This window comes from Buceros rhinoceros, unplaced genomic scaffold (assembly GCF_000710305.1).
Source record: "Buceros rhinoceros silvestris isolate BGI_N320 unplaced genomic scaffold, ASM71030v1 scaffold22302, whole genome shotgun sequence".
Classification (NCBI taxonomy): domain Eukaryota; kingdom Metazoa; phylum Chordata; class Aves; order Bucerotiformes; family Bucerotidae; genus Buceros; species Buceros rhinoceros.
In genome coordinates, this window is record NW_010399855.1 from 29124 (window position 1) to 47677 (window position 18554).

The window sequence follows — 18554 nt, forward strand, 5'->3', positions numbered from 1 at the left end:
TTACTTCCCAAACATTTAATTGTTGTAAAGAATTAGCAGAAAATGAAAACAGATTTTAAAAATCAGATTAAAAAAATAATCACAATGTGGAATGTAGAAGGTGTAATGCTTCATTGTTAATGCTTCAGCAAAGCTGAGAGGCAGGTGCACAGAATTCAACAGATTGGCAAGTACCAGATAAATCTCCATGGTTTGATCCCCTCCAGGGTGAGAATGTGAACCCTGCTAATGCTCCGCTACTTTTTCCCCCGCTGTCATAGTGGATCTTTTGTTAAAAGCACAAGTCCCTGCATGGTTGTGGGGTTCAGGGCTTCCCGTTGGAGCTCTTGTAGCATTATGAGCAATTACCTAGAAATCAACAGATACCATATCATCTGTGTGGTAACCTGCAGAGTGGATTTGACGTTATTTTGGAGTTTAAGACAAAACCCAAAATAAAATGGTACTGAGATAAAGGAGTTTACATGCTCTGTCAGATAAAAAATGTTGTCATTCATCATAGCAAATCCCAAATTCTTGCTAATATCTCAGCTATGGAAAGAGGTGCTTTGGGGAAATACTGTGAAAATTGAGCAAAACCCATGGACAGCCCAAAGCAAAGCCAGTGCCCATCAGTGCTGCAGCTTTTGAAGGAGATTTAATGCTTTGCCTTGTATGTTGGTACCTCATAATCTTAAATATCCCACTTTCTGTTTTCCAGACAGAAACAGCCTCCGCCAGCCAAGAAACCAGCAAAAAAATTTCACAATGGATGTAGACGATGAAGAAAACATGAGTAAGATGTGTTTATCTCCACAGTAATAAACTATGTCATTATTGCTGAAAGTGTCTTTTTTTCATGAGTACAGGGATGGTGACGAAGAAACTTCAGAAGCACAAATTAGAATAATTTCTTTCTATGTTTTAAAATATGGAATAGAAGAACGAATCAAAGCTTTTGCATTAAAAGTGTTTGGAACATATGTGGTTATGTGCTAGTCTAGTTATACCTCCTGTCTCATATTTTTCTTCCAACAACTGATTAATCAAAGTATTCTCCTGTTCTGAGCCAGCGATGAATAAGAGAAGGAGGGTACCAATAGTGCTGATGCCGAGGGTTAGGGACCAGTCAGAAGTGAGGGGTGAGACAAAGGAGATGGTGTTGAAGTGCATGAAATAAATGAGGGAAAGCAGAAATGGAGAAGGAAAGCAAAAGGAGGAGCTAGAAGAGCTCCCCACAGGTCTTGCATGGCTGGTGATTCTCATTAGATGCTGTTTGTTCCAGCCCTAAGCTACTGAATTACTGAAGTGCGTTTAAGCACAAAGAGTCAACACAGTGATCATCTTGGTGCATACGCTGGCCAAGTGATGTGAGGTCATTGACTCTGTGGTCTAACTGAGATCTGGTAACCTGCAGAGAAAAGGGTTCTCATTAAAACATTACAAAAATCTTTTTGTTATTATTGGCCTTTCAGCTATCTTTTTTTTTTTGCAGATGAGAGAAGTGTTCTGTTGGTGCAGTGCTGGGCCTGACTGTAAATAATTGTATATGATGTACTCACAAATAGTTGTATGTTATACAATAACAAATAGTTGTGTGTGTGATATAATAACAATAATTGTATGGGATACAATAACAGATGTGCTTATTTTTCCCTAAGTGACAATGGCTAAACAGTGCATCTCTGACGAAGCCCACCACTGTAGGATGCTTTGGAGCAGAAGAGCTGTAGTTCAGTCTGAAGGAGTTACAAGAGTTTCTATTGGGAGATAAACAAGTTAGATCATCATGTTTAAAAAAGAAAAACCAAAAAAAAACCACCAACACCCCCCCAAAAAACCCCAAACCAACCCACCTAAACCTACTATCTAGCCTAGAGTGCATCTTTTTTCCTCAACTGAACCAGTGAACTCAACTGGAATATGCTTGCTAACACTTTATTTTCCTCGATATAAAAGAAATTAGTTCAAGTGGATGCTTTAGCTATTTTATAAAGTGGCGTCCCTGAGGAAGACTTAAAAAAAAAAAAAAAGAGCTGTAATTGGATTATTCACATAAGGTAGTTTTTTAGGATGAAACATCCCCCAATCTCAATACAGGGTATATCTGAGCATGAATAAAAGTTGCCTTCCTGAGCTGGAGAAAATACAGTCTCTTTTTACAGGTGCACTCTAAGTTTTGCTTAAGCAAAATACTCAATTTTTGTCAGCCTCCAGGGTTTTTTTTGTGTATGTGCTAATGCATCAGTATGGGAAAACATTCACTGAACTTTTGTCTTGTCAGGAGACCAGCTCCATGGAGCGGGTGAAGGTTTGGGACATGCATTTATATGACTGCAGTTGTCTCCCAGAAGTGTGTTTTGAGATGTCATCTGTACCATGTTTTTGAAAGGAAGCTACAGAAAATGGTGTCAATTTGGATGAGCACAACTGAAGGTGCAAGGAGACCTTCCCGTGTGTGTATGCCCATGCAAAAATCATGGATTTGAAGTGTTAATCATCACATTTGGGGGCCAAGAAATCCAAGTTCAAATTCTTAAAATCTTCGCCTTGATTCGTGCCAAGATGTTTTAAAATTTTTTTTATCTTTCTGTATTTTTATCTCTCAAGATTGTGAAGTGCAGTATCAAAAGTTGCCTATTAAATTTTCCATTCTTTCTCCTTTTTGGGGAAGGATCTGACAAGAAAGGAAGGTGACACAGGCAGTATTTTTGATTGCGGTCACGTCACTAGAATTGCTTTGCAGAAGCCAGAATTAAAATTGTATTGGTTCAGCCGCAGTGTAAGACAGGGATGAGGTTGCATTAACATGCCTGACAAAATATTGTATTCCGACTTTGGGTTTTAAAGTCTTCCTCCTTTATCTGTTGAACACAGAGAAGATATTACAAGAGATATGGGAGGGGTTTTTTTTTTTAGACTCTTTTTGTTTGTTTTTCTGTTGCTTTGCACAAAGGGTATGTCTGCAGCACTGAATGCCCCAGGAATCCTTGCCAGAAAACCACATGCATATTACCTCAAGTCGGAGAGCTCCACAGAAGCATCAGTGCAATAGAAATAGATTATTTCCTAGGTGTAAATTCACCCTGTTGCCCATCCTTATCTATTACTGTATGGGCAAGAGAGAAGTGGGGCATTGTGTGCAATACTTGGGACTCTGGCATGTGGCTGCTCTGACCTCCCTCTTTGAAGATTTTTTCCCCCTTTTTCTAAGATGATGCTCAGAAGAGATCACAATTTTTTCTGCCTGTTTTTTATGAAAAAAATTACTGATGTAGAATTTCCCCAGGCCAGTAAGTGAGAGAAGCGGTATAAAGGGTAGCTAGAAACATCTTTCAGTTCAGCTAGAAGTCATTTAGATTTAATTAAGTGTGCTCCAGATCAGACAGAGCAAGAGAGAGTGTTGGCTCTCAGCAACCAGGTAGTAGAAGTTCCCTGGTGTAGCAAGCGTCTTAATTACGGACAATTTTTAATTACAGGGAATAAAATGGAAAATAAACCAACACGCGCAGATGGAATATTTCTTTCTTTTTTTACTGACATCAAAATTTCCTGTTCCTCTTGCCTTCTCTCAGTGCTCTTGGGTTTGTAAGCCTCTCAGACAATACGTCAGGGACAGGACTTTTCTTCCACTGAAGTTGTTGGTGTGTGGTATTGTCAGTATGATTTTTACCAAGGTGGCTTCTGCAGATGTGAGCAAAATCTCTAGTCAAAGCTGCCAGCTATTTTTAGTGACTAGAAAATAAGCAAGTCATACAAAAAATGTCTTATTCTTAACTCATGGGCAGTGTTCATGTTTAAGAAAACAGGATCTCATTATCAAGTGTTTGTGTCTGTATCAGTGCTGCTTTAAAGTGTTGAATGCACAGCAGCCGTGATGGACCATTGATTGAAGGCAAATTCCTGGTGCCAGTAGAAAGAGTAGTGTTCCAGAAATAGTGTTTTAGGTGAGATGTAATCTGTGGAGATTACAGCTTCAGGTAAGAAACTCACTGTAAAGAAGGATTTTAAAATTCACTCCATTGTCCTTAGATTCCTGCACTGTTTGTGTATAAAGAATATACATGCATGACAACTGTGCATTGACAGTTGTGGCCCTATAGCACATACTCTGCAGGCAGTATAATTTGTGGCTGAGCATTACAAGAGATATTTTATTATATTTAGCAGAATTCTAGCCATGAAATGTTTTAGAATATTTAGTGTTTCATTCATGACCAAGTTTAACTGGAATTTGATGTACTGTACAATGCTTTGTTGTGCTGCTGTGATTTGACCAAATCTGTTCCTACTTCAGCTTTTACTTCTGATCTTTTTTTCTTCTTCTTTTTTTCTCTTTGAGCACCGAAAGGAGTAACCTATCGAGCTTTTGCTGGAGGATGTTATAAATGAAAATTTAGTAACTGTTCCATCAGCTTTGTAACCTGGGCGAAGTGATGTGTGTGTGGTAGCGGATTCGTAGGGAAGGCTTAAAGTGTAGCTGAATTTGTCGCTCTGAAAGAGGGCTTCCACCTTGGTTTGCTCTCATTGTCAATTACTGTTATCACCTAGTATCAGTGTAGGTGTGATACTGATATCTTTGGAACACAAGAGTTAGAAATACTTGACCTGCTAAATTTGCCTTTTCATTCACGCATGCCAGTATAAAGCACTAATAATTGATGTCCTTAATTTCTTTATTAGGGTAAAAATGAGGTCTTTGCAGTTAGAGCGAATAGAATTCTTTAAATATACCTCTGACATATCATTACCCCAACCTTCTACTTTAGAAAGTAGGTTAATAAATTAATATTACAATGCCTTTTTCTTCCCCATTAAAATACCATCCTTGTGATTGCACAGCTTTTGTCACATTTGTTCTCTGCATAGTCTTAAGAAAGGATCTTTATAATGATTTTGAGTTTGTGACTCTGTGGCAGTGGATCTCTTACTTTGCACAGAATTACAAAATAGCTTGTAAATTACAGATACAAAGTTTCTTAAGAGAAGGCCGGGTGGGAATATATAGAGTAGTCTTGAGGTCCTGCTGGCACAGCAGGCAGCTGCGGTTCCTGAGCAGATCAAGATGAGGTGAAATGAATGCCCAGGAAAGACACAAAAAAGAGTTCTATTAGGAGAATGTGGAAGAGCTAAAGAGAAACAAAAGCATTCAGACACTCTTCAGTCATGGTGCCCTCCAAAGAGTTGCCTGATTTTTCATGGGTCAGATGTTACTTCTGTTATTTCTCAATTTGAACAACTAAAATCACTGAGGAAAAAAAAATGCAACATGACTAAAATAAAGTAGAATTAAGTATCCATCTCCTTGCACTGGTCTTAAGCATCCATTTTTATTTTACTAATGGTAGTTCTTTGTTTTATAGGCATATGCTACAATAATTCGGTTTAAAGCATTTTTCAGGTCAAGCAAAACTTATGAGTAAAAGTTTTTTCCAGCATAATTTAAGTGAAAATAGAAAAAAAAGCTGCAGTGGTTTATTGCTATATAATTGTATCAAATGCGTAGTTTGAAAATCATTCTTGAGTGTGTTATTTCTTGCGTTATTGAGAGGTTGTGTTGCATTATTCTTGTCTCTGATCGCACTGCAAAGCATTTAACCTGTGAGCACACATCACTTAACCAGTTACAAAGAGAGATAAAGGAATCTATAAATTTTGCATTTACAAGATCCTGCAACGAAGGCATTGTAAGTTACTCTTTCTGGGCACCGCAGGTTCGAGCAGTACCGATGTTAAAGAAAACCGCAACGTGGACAATGTTCCCCCCAAGGACGGCGGTGGGCAAGGCACTGGGGAGGGGACGCAGCTCTCCAATGGCGGCGGCAGCAGCAGCAGAAAGCGTCCTTTGGAGGAGGGCAACAACGGCCACTCCAAATTTCGCCTGAAGAAGAGGAAGAAAACTCCCGGCCCCGTTCTGCCAAAGCAGCAGCAGAAAGCGTCCTTTGGAGGAGGGCAACAACGGCCACTCCAAATTTCGCCTGAAGAAGAGGAAGAAAACTCCCGGCCCCGTTCTGCCAAAGAACGCCCTGATGCAACTTAATGAAATTAAACCAGGTTTACAGTACAAACTCCTATCCCAGACGGGGCCGGTCCACGCCCCCATGTTTGTGATGGCTGTTGAAGTCAACGGGCAGGTATTCGAGGGGTCTGGCCCCACAAAAAAGAAAGCCAAGCTTCATGCTGCTGAAAAGGCTCTGCGGTCTTTTGTCCAGTTTCCAAATGCCTCAGAAGCCCACCTGGCTATGGGGAGGACTCTGTCGGTCAACACTGACTTCACCTCCGACCAGGCAGACTTTCCTGACACCCTTTTCAATGGGTTCGAAACTCCGGTCCCTTCTGATGCTTCCTTTTACCTAGGGTCCAACGGGGATGGGTCCTTTAGCTCTAGTGGGGACTACGGTTTGCCGTCGTCGGCCGTAGCCAGCAGCCTTTCCCAGTCGCCTCTCCCCGTGCCATCGCCCTACCCCTCTGCCAGCGGGAAGAACCCGGTCATGATCCTCAACGAGCTGCGGCCGGGGCTGAAGTATGAGTTCCTCTCGGAGAGTGGGGAGAGCCACGCCAAAAACTTTGTCATGGCCGTGGCAGTGGATGGTCAGACTTTTGAAGGTTCGGGAAGGAATAAAAAGCTGGCCAAAGCTCGGGCTGCTCAGTCGGCCCTGGCATCCTTGTTTAACATGCAGCTGGACCAGACCCCATCTCGGCAGCCCATCCTCAGCGAGGGGCTCCAGTTACACTTGCCACAGGTGAGAGGCCCTTTGGGTTTCGTTGATGTTTTTGGGTAATGACCAAGAGTAGCCAAGTCACGTGTATTGAGTCAGCTTGAATAGCGTTTCTGTTATTTATTCCTCTTCTGTAGATGTGTGTGTGCATATGTAAGTATATATTTATATAAATGTGGATGTGTATTAGGTGATTTATCCCCTTATGGCTTCTGACAATGGCATGAACTCTTTATATTCTGTTGGACAGAGGGGGAGGCTTTGTTGCTAATGCTTTCAGCCTTCATCACGTCATGTAAGGGAGCACCACACCCAGAGCAGTGCCAGCTTGGATTACATTTTGTGCTCAGGAAAGGTTGAATCACGTCTTGCTTCTCTTAGGCAGCAAGACATAGATGGAGTTCAAGAAGAATGACTGCTTTAAGTAGTTTTATTATTAAAAAATATTATTTGATTAAAGTAAAATTATTATTCGGTACAACAATTTTTAGTAGAGAAGAACTCTTCTGCAAACTGAAATTGTTGGTATTAACAGAGCTGCATAACGGAAGTCAAGGACAGATGAAGTGAGGCTGATGCAGCTGCCGTGTGTTTGCAGGATATGGCTAAATGACAGACTCATAGCGCTTGTATCCCAGACGTGGTTAAAGAGCTGTCATCTAAAGGATTGTGCTCTAAATTAGCTAACAAGTACGTGTAAGTTACTAAGGCAAGTAAATCTGGACAAGGAATAGTTTAAATCAAATAATCAATGAACGTAACAGACATAGACCAGAAAATCTCCACTAGAATGGAGTAATCCTTTATTATTTCAATGAAGAAAAATTCTCCCTTATTTGCTTGCTTCTGTTTCTCCACAACTGCAGTAATGATTGTTCGATTTTGCTCTTCCTACTGTGTCTTTTGGGTCTTTTTAAAGACATTATTGACCTGTCTAAATTCAGATCCTTACCTGTGACTTTTTTGCAACTTCCTAGCAGTTTATTATGAGAATTTCAAAGTTTTGACCTTTTCTATCTGAAAAACATTGCTTTAGATTTCATTAAAATGATAAGCTACTGCTCTGATTTAATAATGTGGGGTTGCAGACTGTAAGTAGATGTTGTGACTCTTTAAGTATGTTGTTTGCTCAATGTGTATGGGCAATATGCATCCAAATTCTTGGATGCTTTCTTTTCGCGGTTGCACGATCATTGCATTATGGATGAATGTTTCCTCCATTTTCAAATGTCGGATCAAGCTAGTTCAGGTAGTTATGATTTCTTCAGTAGATTCCGTTATTTCAGGCTGCATACTTCGCTGCACTTTTAAAAGTAGATTTGGCCTCAGACACCAGCAGAATTTCATTGCCATTGATTTATGTGTTGCTAGTTCTTGAATCATTAAAATGGCAAAAATTGGAACTGGAGTAGGGAAGTAGGAAAGAGCATGAGGTGAGAAATGAAAGAGTTGTCATTCTGATAAGGTGCTGCTTTTAATTATAATTAGCTGTCAAGTTATTGGAATCATATCAGATCTCGTATATTAGTGGGTTTGCTCTGGTATGTATTAATGATTAATAAGGGATGTAAGCACTTGTGGTGTCTTCAGGTTCTGCTTTATTTATCTGGGTTTTTTTAACTCTGTGAGTTGTTTTGTTTTTTAACAGAGTGTTTACTCGGGATGTGGAAAGATGTTAAATTCTGAAATAATCCCAAAGTGGATGAAGTTGCAAACATCGGAGAGTACAGGATGATGTAAATGAGGATAGGATTTGTTATAATCCACAGACCAAATAAAAAACCAGTTGGGTTGGAAAAAATGGAAGCTAGAAACATGCAAGGGGAGGAAAAATCCAAATACCAAATGCTGAGTGGAAATAGTAGAAGTAGAGTGTGCTTGTGCCAATGGAGATGGTGCGATTGAGTGCCTGGGTAGCAGATTCAAAACTTGCCTTTGTTAATTCATGGTGTCACATGAGAAAAACTGGTAGAGCAGAAAGAGTCAAGAGGAGAGATGATGCTGTGGTAGTCGTGAGTATCTGCTGAAATGTGTGTCTGTGATCCCACACCTCCCAGTAGCTGCAGGCTCTCTGGGGAAAATTATATGTGAAAATACAGGTGCACCAAATGGTGCGGAAGGGCAGTTGACATCAGAAATCAGGTGATAAAATGGGCATAGGTATAATCTTATGGTCTGTAGAGTGGGTTATTGAGGTGCTGATCCCTGGTTTAATACATTTTAAAGCAGTCTTTGCACAGCGAGCTTATCTGCTTGCTTACAGCTTGACCTTTTGTGAAGGACGGAGTGACGTTGCCTGCAGTGAGGAAAATCTCTTTGCTGGAAAAGTGAGTTAAAGGCAGTAGGTCACTCAACATGTGCTTCAGAGTGGATGAAAATGCCCTGCTGAAAAAACCAGCCCTTGTTCATTTATTGCCTTGGCAGAGGTTGTCAGTCTTGCATTACAGGGACTTGCCTCTCCAAGAGAAAAGAAACGTTTTTCGGGTTAGCTGTGCTTTGTCAGTCAATACCATCCGTGCTTTGCCTCCCACCCCGATGCAAGGAGGTGTCCTGTATCCTGCAGTAAGCAACAAGATGTACCAAGGGCGTGTCCTCCAAGGTTTGTTCTTTTCCATGGAAGAAAACTGCATGTTTCAGCATACTTAGATTAATATAATTTAAAAGTTTTCAGTGCATGGCTTGTCATAGGTCTTCAGAGTTGGTAGGTGATGAGAAGTGGACGGCAAAATGTGAACAGGCTTTTAAAATCACTTCCGCAAACAAAGGGGTCAGACGTTCATAGATGAAGCACGGAGGCTGATGTGACCAGCTTTTTGAAAACTGTTAGTGCGAAGTCCAAATCTGATTTCTGAGGCAAAGAGAATTGTTGAGCACTCAACCACAGCTGGGTTAGGCAAAAGCTTTTTCTCACACATCATCCCACACATCCCCCAGTGCCATGTCCCTGCCAGCAGCCCCAGTGCTGAGAAGCAGGAGGTTTGCAGGGGGTGCTGGTACTGGCTGAGGCCGCCTCCACCTGCAGAGACAGTGCTTTCGCTTAGCATTGCCTTGGACATCAGGAGACAGGACAAAAATGTCCTTGGACACCTCAGGAGCAGTAGGTGCTCTGTTGGGCTTACCTGTTTCTTCATTTTTGATGTGTTTGTCATCCAGAGATAGGTCACCCAGAGATCACTTGTTTTCTTTCCTTTTTTTTCTTCTTTAGATTCCTGTCAAAGGAACTGCTGGTGCTGGTTTAGGCCATGAATGACCTTTGTTAGGAAAACCTGCGTATCAGCTTTGTAATGCCATTTCCCAGATCTCTTCAAACTGTTTACTTAAAAAGAAGGCTGGTTAGTCAGGATGCAAGGAGGCAAAATTAGAGAACTGGAATTGTAAATATTGAAGCTTAAATACAGAGTTATTTGGTTCAGTGAAACCTGGATTATTATGAGAGAAAGCAACTTGAGCTACACAAATAAGCAGTTTAGCAGCAGGTGAAAATTGATTTTTAAAAATCCACTGTGGGGAATATTTCTAACCATTCACCTAATTGTGTTGCAAATTCAGTTTATCCTGTATATCATTGTGGACAGATATTGAAACAAAACACTAAGGAGAAGAAGTGGAATGAGAACCAGTACTGCAGTGGCTACTTTGACTTAAAGTGCTATGTTAATCCTGGTTCGGGGTTAACATGGGTTAGCCCTTGGTCAGGGAGGAACTTTAAAAAAAGAATTCAAATACAGAAAGATACACAAATTAATGATGAAAATGATTGGAGATCTGGGAAAGCTGCTTCTGCAGAGGTACTGGAGAACTCTGGGCAGTTTATGGGAATCAACTGCTCAATGTGTACAAGAGAATGAGAATGTGACCTAGCAAAAAGATAATTCTGAATGTATTTATGGGAATTTTTGAACTATGTGTTGGAATAATTGCTGTGGAATTGGAAGAAATGCAAAAGATACATCTGTATCAGCAGTGAGAGACTCTGCTGCTAGGCAAGAGTTTCTTTAAATAACTTCAGGAAACCTTGGAGCACTAGAAAGTAATTGTTCTGTTTTATTAGCATAGATATGTTTCCACATTCTCTGAATATGGTGTGCTGGTCGCTCTCAGAGGAGAGGTAATGGACCTGGTTAACCTTGACTTTCACCTACTGTGAGCACTGCCTCTGCTCATCAGCTTGTGAAAGTTCCCATAAGCCCTAAACTGTGAAGGTAAGAGGAAATAAACCTGAGGGAGAACATTTGTGCTTGAGAAGGATCACTGGAGGTCCAAGGAGAGCACAAAAGATAGGGAGGTTTTGGGTCAGTTCCCTAGTGAGAGCTGGGTGCTGTCAGTCCATGCAGTGTCCCTATTCCCGCTGCCTTTGGTTCCACCACACAGGTCATCTAGGGTGGTCGCTATGACCTGCTAAGGTCTTCCTTCAGATGCAGACCAAACTGAACTTCATCAGCTTTAGAATATTTTAAAATGTGGATGGTTGGGGGGTTCTGCTACAGATTGCTGCAAGGTGTATATTAACCAAAATCAGTCTGGACATGTAGAAAAGAAGTGGATTCACTGTAACTTCATCCGAGAGAGGAATAACGCACCCAAAATAGCTCTGAGCTCACATGCCTTAACGAGCAAACTGTCAGCTATTTTAGGTCTTCCCTTTTTTTGAGTAGTGGTTTTGAATAATAATTTAATGCAGGAGTGGGAGTAGAGAAACTGCCTGTCAGGTGTCAGGACACTCACTGGCAAGGTGAGACATGAGTTCAGTTTCAGATCCAATTAATATTTATTTCTATGAAAAGGAGCAGAGTCAGAATGAGAAGTGAAAGGTCCCTACTACCCAGGCCAGTTAGTGACCTGGGCTTGATATGGAGACAGCTTCAAGTCCTTGATTTTGAGGAGGGGACAGCGATGACATTGTCAAGGACATTGACAGTAAGTCTTGTTCCCACACTGCGGTGTCTGTTCACAGCCTGCCTTATCCCCATGTCTTCCACGTGACTCTGAACTATGTTGATGTAATAGACCACCTGGGAGAAAAGGATAATTATTCTGGCTTATTGGGTGACTATTCTTATAAAAGACCAAAACCTTAGTAACTAAACCTGTAGACATTTAAAAGTGTTTATTCCTCACCACCCACCTGTTGTCATGCAACTTGAGTATCAAACAGAATAAAAAAATCTTTGATACATCTGCCTGTTTTGTGGCAGTGACTTTTTTTTTTCCTCCTCCCGTATTGTTTGCATCTCTAATGGTCATTTTGTCTCGCTCGAGCTCTGCCTAGCCCTCTTTATCAGCCCTCCCCAGGGTCTGGCTGCATGTTCATTCAAGCGTTTTTAGGTTTCCTTGCCAGCAGCTTAGTTCCACACTGTTTGAGATGCAGCCCCATCCCATCCTTCTGTGCCAGTTTACATCTTCCCAGAGGGGCTCACCATGTTTTCACTTGTGTACCAACACCGTTTCCTCTGCTTTGCTCATTATGTGAAAAAAATAATCTTTTTTTGGAAAAAGCTGATGGGTCCACCCTGTGTACAAGCATCCTACCCAACTGCTGTTCACATAGCCTTTTTGTCAGCAGTATTGGCAGGTAAGTTGGCCATGGGTTCCTTCCTAGGAACGCCTGGCAGTTTCAGTTTCTACCACTTGATGAGAACCTCCTTGAGGAGCCCTGGTTCCCCCAGGAATCGACATTGTAGATCAGCCTCAGCTTGGCTGGGTGTGTTGAAGACCTGTGTCTTGAGTTACCCATGCGCAGTGATTCTGGAAGACATGTCCCTCTATGTTCACCCTTGGCAACCGGTTGCTTTTGGTGTTCTGGACTTAGCAGTTCTGATATGTACTGGATTTGTGGTTTTGTGTAGCTCAGATTTGGAGAAGACGCATCCAGTTACCTGTCATCACGCTTACTTTTTTGTGGAGAAGGGCTGACCCATATTGTTTATTACCTGAACGGCAAGCCTTTCTGGCAGGCTTCGGAGACCCTGTGGAACATTGTGGATCCATTCATTCTCTTTGTGGATCAGGTCCATCCCTATTTGGAAAAGTTTGTTTCCTTAGTATATTCCATTATAATGTAATTCAGCACGGTTTTACATTGCCTGGTAGCTTGTCAGCTTCCAGCTGTGTTCTCCAACTGTGTCCAGCACATCATGATAGAGTGGAAAAATATCTATCTATTACAGAATAATAAAATATATATATTACAGAAGCGAGAGAGTAAAACGTGCAGCTGGGAAGCAGTATCTGTATGCAGTGGGTCTACGGAGGAAACACTGGAATGGGGACTTTGTTCCTTGTCCCTGCAGTGATCTGGCTGTGTGGCAGCTGGGAGGTTAATCACTTCAGCCTTTTGTGTATTCATGTTCAGTTTCTAAAACCAGGGTGATAATAAGATGATAATAAAACTGACACTTGTACTTTTTCTTTTGTGTATTTACCTTAAAGCTCAGCTTTCAGTGTTAGGGAAGTACTAGAACAGTTAAATGCAGATTTTGTGCTGCGCAGTCATGGTGCTGTCGGAGCACAGATGGTAACATAAGTTTGGGTCCAGCAGCAAAAAAACCTTGTTTGAAAAATCAGTACCTGACCAGACGTGTCCATAGCCTCTGAGCAAACTGTGTTCCTGAAAAATGTCTCAATCTGTTGATAAGTGTTTCTGAGTTGCAGTACATTCAAATGCATTGAGAAAATTTGTATTTGCGATGTCAAGAGTTTTCAGACTCTACAAGCTGTGCAATTGCAAAGCACTGACCAGCACATGGTGCAGAAGTGACCTCAGTCACCACTGACTGCTGGTCGCTGTCTCCAGTCAGGTTCTGGAAGAAGCTGTTGAGCTCTCAAATCATGACGCATGAGCTTAAATTACTGCTCCCTTGGCTGCTAAAGCTTTTACAGAAGGACGTTAATATTGAGAGCTCCTCCACGTTATTTCTAGGCTGTCTGTTCTCATGAGCATTGTCTAGAAGATGGTGGTGAATCAGGCTGGCAGTATTCAAGCCTTCTTTTTCTTTCTCTCTTTTATTTTGGCACTGGCAGTCTGTTTTTAGAACTGATTGTGTTCAAGAGTTTGTACAGTTTCCAGCAGGTGTCCCCAAGCTCTGTCTACTGCTGCCCATCAGCCCTGTTGATTTGCCTTGGACCCTCCGGAGGGGTGAGCATGGGGATCTTCTTCCACTACTGAGAACCCAGAGACAGTTTGGAAGCAGAAGGCTCTCAGGCACAAGCATCCTTTGGGGCTTTGTGTAGTTGCTTACATGTGTGTTCAGCACCACACTGGATGCTCCTGGCTATCTAAGACATCTGCATGGTGCTGGCAGGCATGACACAGGACCTGAATCCTTCTGATGTGTCAACCTGCAGGCTGGGTGGTTACTCCAGAACATCTTGGGTACTGCTGAGTGCCAGCATATGAACATCTGGATCAAGCACTTCACGCCTGGTGCTTCAGGACAGGGACCGGAGCTCCCTTCCTGGCTGTCCATTCCTCCTCTCCGGCTGCCAGTCCTGGGAGGGAGGTGCATGGGAACAGGCTGCCCTGTCTCTCCTGCCAGCTTGGGATGATGGCTCATCACACCTTCTGACATGTAACTTGCCTTTCTCAGCTGCTCCTTTGGGAACACCCAGCTGTGCTAGTGACGCTGTGGCATAGATCACCCTGGTTTTCAGGTTTTTTTCGGGTGAAAATTCAAAAATTCAATCTTGATTCATCTCTTTTAGCTATTACGGATCCAGCTGCCTCAAGGATAGCTGCAGTGTTGAACTGAACCATTGTTCAACAAGAGCAGGACTGGTGTCTGGAAGTTTTCTTTACTGTTAGCAGTTAGCCCCCCCTTACAGCCCAACCAATGTTGCTTGCTGACCCTACTGGCAAGGTACAACAGAGCTGTGACTGTCATTGTTCAGTTTTTCCTGAAGGCGAAAGAGAGAAATCCTTCCTGATGCTGAGAGAGCTTAATTTGGGTTACATATCGACATTTTCTGTTCCTAAATTTGTGTGTGTCTTGTAGGAATAAGACCAAGAGAATGTTTAACCAGTGTTGAAAACAGATTCGTTCTTATTTCTGTAATAGCTAGATGATTAATTTGATTGTTAGAAAAGGTTTGCATGTTGTTTTGAGGAGCCTGGGTTTTGTACTTCTGTCTTCTTGTCAGGTCCGATGCTCAGGATACTGAAGTGATGCGTTTTGAGGTTTGAGCAGGAAGGTATAGGCTCATCTGTCTATCCATTTGTCCTCCTAAGCCTCACATGTTCATAACATTCATGAGCATTAGGTACGTTGATGCGTGGCTTAGGGCTGTCTGACCCTGTTTAATAGACGTGGAGCACAGAGAGCTCTGCTTCCACTTACGAAGAGCTGTGAGTGCTCAGGATGCCCAAAAACTGGACCCAGCCACCTCCTCGGTGTACTGCTGATGCCTCAGTGTTCATTTTTTCAGACAAACAGTAAAAACTTGTTTAATTTACCATGTCGAATCATTTAAAAATGCAAATCTTTATAACCTAATGCTGCTGCAATTTTTAAATTATTTGATTTTCTAATGTGCATTTCTGTGTGATCCCACAGGTTTTAGCTGATGCTGTTGCACGCTTGGTTGTAGATAAATTCAGTGATTTGACAGAAAATTTCACATCTCCACATGCACGCAGAAAAGTCCTTGCTGGAATTGTCATGACAACAGGTAAAGAAAAAAAAAAAGTTTTATTTTAACTGCTTAAATATGAGAGCTCGTTTGCATTCTAGGAAACTTCTTTTTTCAGTCAACCAGTATCAAAATATACTTTTACTGTTTAAGGTGGCTAAAGATAATTAGTGGCAAACTAGACCCGAAAACACTTCTGTTTCCACAGAGTTCCTGTCTTCTGCCTGATGGAGACATCTGAGATAACTCATGCTCTGCAGAATACACTTGCCTTTTAAAATTAACCATGCAACTGCTTGAAAGTAAATCTAAAATAAATTTCACCCCATTGGTTGCAAAGGTGGTATTCTTAGGGTTTGGCAGATTATGTAAGAAATTACACTTGCTTTCCATGGTTTTAAGGTTTTGCCCTTTGTTTTTCTTGCTATGATTTATTCTCAGTGCTTTGTATCTTCGTCCTTTTAGTAAAAATATCTGAAGAAAGCATCTTGTGTTTGGGCAGCTGACGCGGGTGTGCCTGTATAAGCAACAGTAATGCCATGGTTCTCTGATTGCTGGCAGGGGATCTGTGCTCTGCCAGCTCACCTAGACCAGTGAAGTTCAGCTCTGAGCTGACCCGTGACCACGCTGCTGCTGAATTTTCCCCAGACTTGGTCTTCAGTCCATCTGCACCCTTGATGGGACATTCATTTTGGCCTTGTCATGAATTACCCCCACTCAGTTGTATGAGTCAGACAGGTATTGGTCATAAATGTACAGCCTTCCCTTTCCTCCTTTTCCTCCATCCCTTCCTGGGATGTTTGCGGGGGCCTCCTCCACAGAGCATTGTGGTCTGAGCATGCTGGTAGGGCAGATGGTAACCACATGCTCTAGGGACAGGGGAGTATCACAAGGGGACAATGTGGCCCAGACTGTCACAAGACATCCATGGTGGGTTGACTCTGGCCAGCAGTCACACACCCTCCCAGCCTCTCACTCGCTGCCCTCTCCTGGGGCATGGGGAGAAAATGAAGGAGAGCAAGAAGATTCATGCGTAGACAAGTGCCATAACCTCTAATGTCCTTTCTTCCTTTCCCAGAGCTCTTACTGCTGACCACAGCGCTTATGGTTTGGGGTATCCCTTGGTCACTGTTGCTCAGCTATCCCTTCCATAACGTGTTGCAGTTTCAATAAATCAGTGACTTTCAGTTTTCTAAAGTCACTGTGAATATCCACACAGGTGGCCAGAAAGTACGTCCTGGAAGTCCACTGACTGCCTGGGCTCAGGAAAAATGCACCGTCTTTGGAGCTCAGGCTTTCATAACTCTTCCTTGAGCAGCAGTTTTTCCTTGCAGGTTTTTGATTTCTGACTTGTCTGAGCTCCAACATGAAGAACTCACAAGAAGTTCAGGAAGGGTATAGCTGAGCAGAACTTTTGCCTTAAGGAAAGTATTAGAAGAAGAAAACCAATTTTTTTGACAGAAGCAAACAAAAAAGAAAGGAGCCTTGTTTGGGTTCTGCAAGAAGATCACTTGCTAGATTATTGGTGATTTTAATTGCATCTTCTTCCCGAAATTTTGTTTTGCAGGTACAGACGTGAAAGATGCCCTGGTAATAAGTGTTTCTACAGGAACAAAATGCATCAACGGTGAATACATGAGTGATCGTGGTCTGGCATTAAATGATTGCCATGCAGAAATTATATCTCGCCGGTGCCTGCTTAAATTTCTGTACACACAACTTGAGCTTTATCTAAGGTAAGCTGGAGGGCAAAGGAAGATGAGCTGATCACACGGAGCTGAAAAGGTGTCTGTCTAAAACATCTGTCCTCATTATTTCAATGTGAAACTCTTGTACTGCTGCATTAGGATGTTTTCTTTAGAACTCAGGCCCTTTGCCCTAAAGTTTAACAAGACTTGTTCAGTTTGGTGTCAGTCATGAGAGGAGAGGACAAAAAAATAATTGGGAATCATTTTGTAAACTGTAGACATGTAAATCAAAATAATCTCAAGCGGGCTGAAGGGTGGAGATGTTTCATTCCCTGGTAAGTGCCTGAAAGCTCTTGACATCTAAGGATGTCAAGGACTCTCTATTTCTTGTCTCTGTGGTCTTTTAATTTTGTTCATTGTAATAACCATTAGATTTATGCTATAAAATTTCTAGACATTCTGGGTTTGGTTTCAGTGCCTATTGAGAGTGCCCAGCTTGTGGTTATTTACATGATAATGTCAGTTTTGACTCTAGCTTTATTCTCTGTTTCAGCAATAAAGAAGATCATCAAAAATCCATTTTCATGAAGTCAGAGCGCGGCGGGTTTAAGCTGAAGGAGAACGTGCAGTTTCACCTCTACATCAGCACATCTCCTTGTGGTGATGCGCGCATTTTCTCACCACACGAAGCAGCACAAGAGGGTATGGCAGCAATTCTACTCCAACAATGGAGTTTAAAGTATTCTTCAAGCATGTTCAAGTGGCACGGTTAAAATTTAGGTGTCTTCTTTCTTGTTTAGTGTAGATGTGTGTTAGACAAAGAGCTCTTCACAAAAACTCTGAGCTGTTCTTCCTGTGTGGTAGAAGTATAGACTGATCCACCATGTGGTCTTGAAGAGGCTGAGATAAGCCAGTGAGTCAGCAAGTATTCGTACAGAACTAACCAACCCATTTCACTGTTTCTGTCTTTTAACGGTGATTGTCTGCCTACCCCTCTCTTGATCTGTCCGTTAACTTCATTCTAATGTGGTAACACGCAGAACAGAATTGAAGGGCTGCCTGCTGCGTCCTGCTCCTTCGTGGGAAACTTTGTTTAACTGCGAGTGTGGTTTAGAAAACAGCATTTGTGAGAGATGGCTGATGCTGTTGCTAATTTGCAACAAGCAGTAGAAATTGTTACGCAAACCAACAGTTACGCAGGCAAATACTGTTAATGGACTGTTCTTACTATAATGCTATCTCTGAAACACTTTGTGAATATTACTCAGCTGATTCTAAGTGATTTTTGTCATTTAGATCAAGGGGACAGGCATCCAAACCGGAAAGCCAGAGGACAGCTACGGACAAAAATAGAATCTGGGGAAGGGACCATCCCCGTGCGCTCTACTACCACGATCCAGACGTGGGATGGCGTGTTGCAAGGTGAAAGGCTACTCACCATGTCCTGCAGTGACAAGATAGCGAGGTGAGATCCCAAATGATCGGTTCCTTTGCTACTGCTTTTTATTGCTGAACAAGAACGGAGGGTCGCATGATTCCTGCT

General features: G+C 42.0%; 1 protein-coding gene across 2 annotated transcripts in view; it reads left to right on the forward strand.

Annotated features, from left to right (window-relative positions):
• The first annotated feature begins 747 nt into the window (after positions 1–747).
• The window catches only part of ADARB1 (adenosine deaminase, RNA-specific, B1), a 32526-nt gene continuing 14719 nt past the window's right edge, over positions 748–18554 (forward strand). Inside the window, exons 1-7 of one of the 2 annotated variants that reach the window (XM_010131654.1) lie at positions 748–775; positions 5694–5817; positions 5909–6722; positions 15248–15362; positions 16891–17059; positions 17565–17713; positions 18308–18476. In XM_010131654.1, coding sequence (XP_010129956.1) covers positions 748–775; positions 5694–5817; positions 5909–6722; positions 15248–15362; positions 16891–17059; positions 17565–17713; positions 18308–18476 — 1568 coding nt within the window. The remainder of the gene's footprint in view (positions 776–5693; positions 5818–5908; positions 6723–15247; positions 15363–16890; positions 17060–17564; positions 17714–18307; positions 18477–18554) is intronic. The other variant, XM_010131656.1, reaches the window with a different exon arrangement.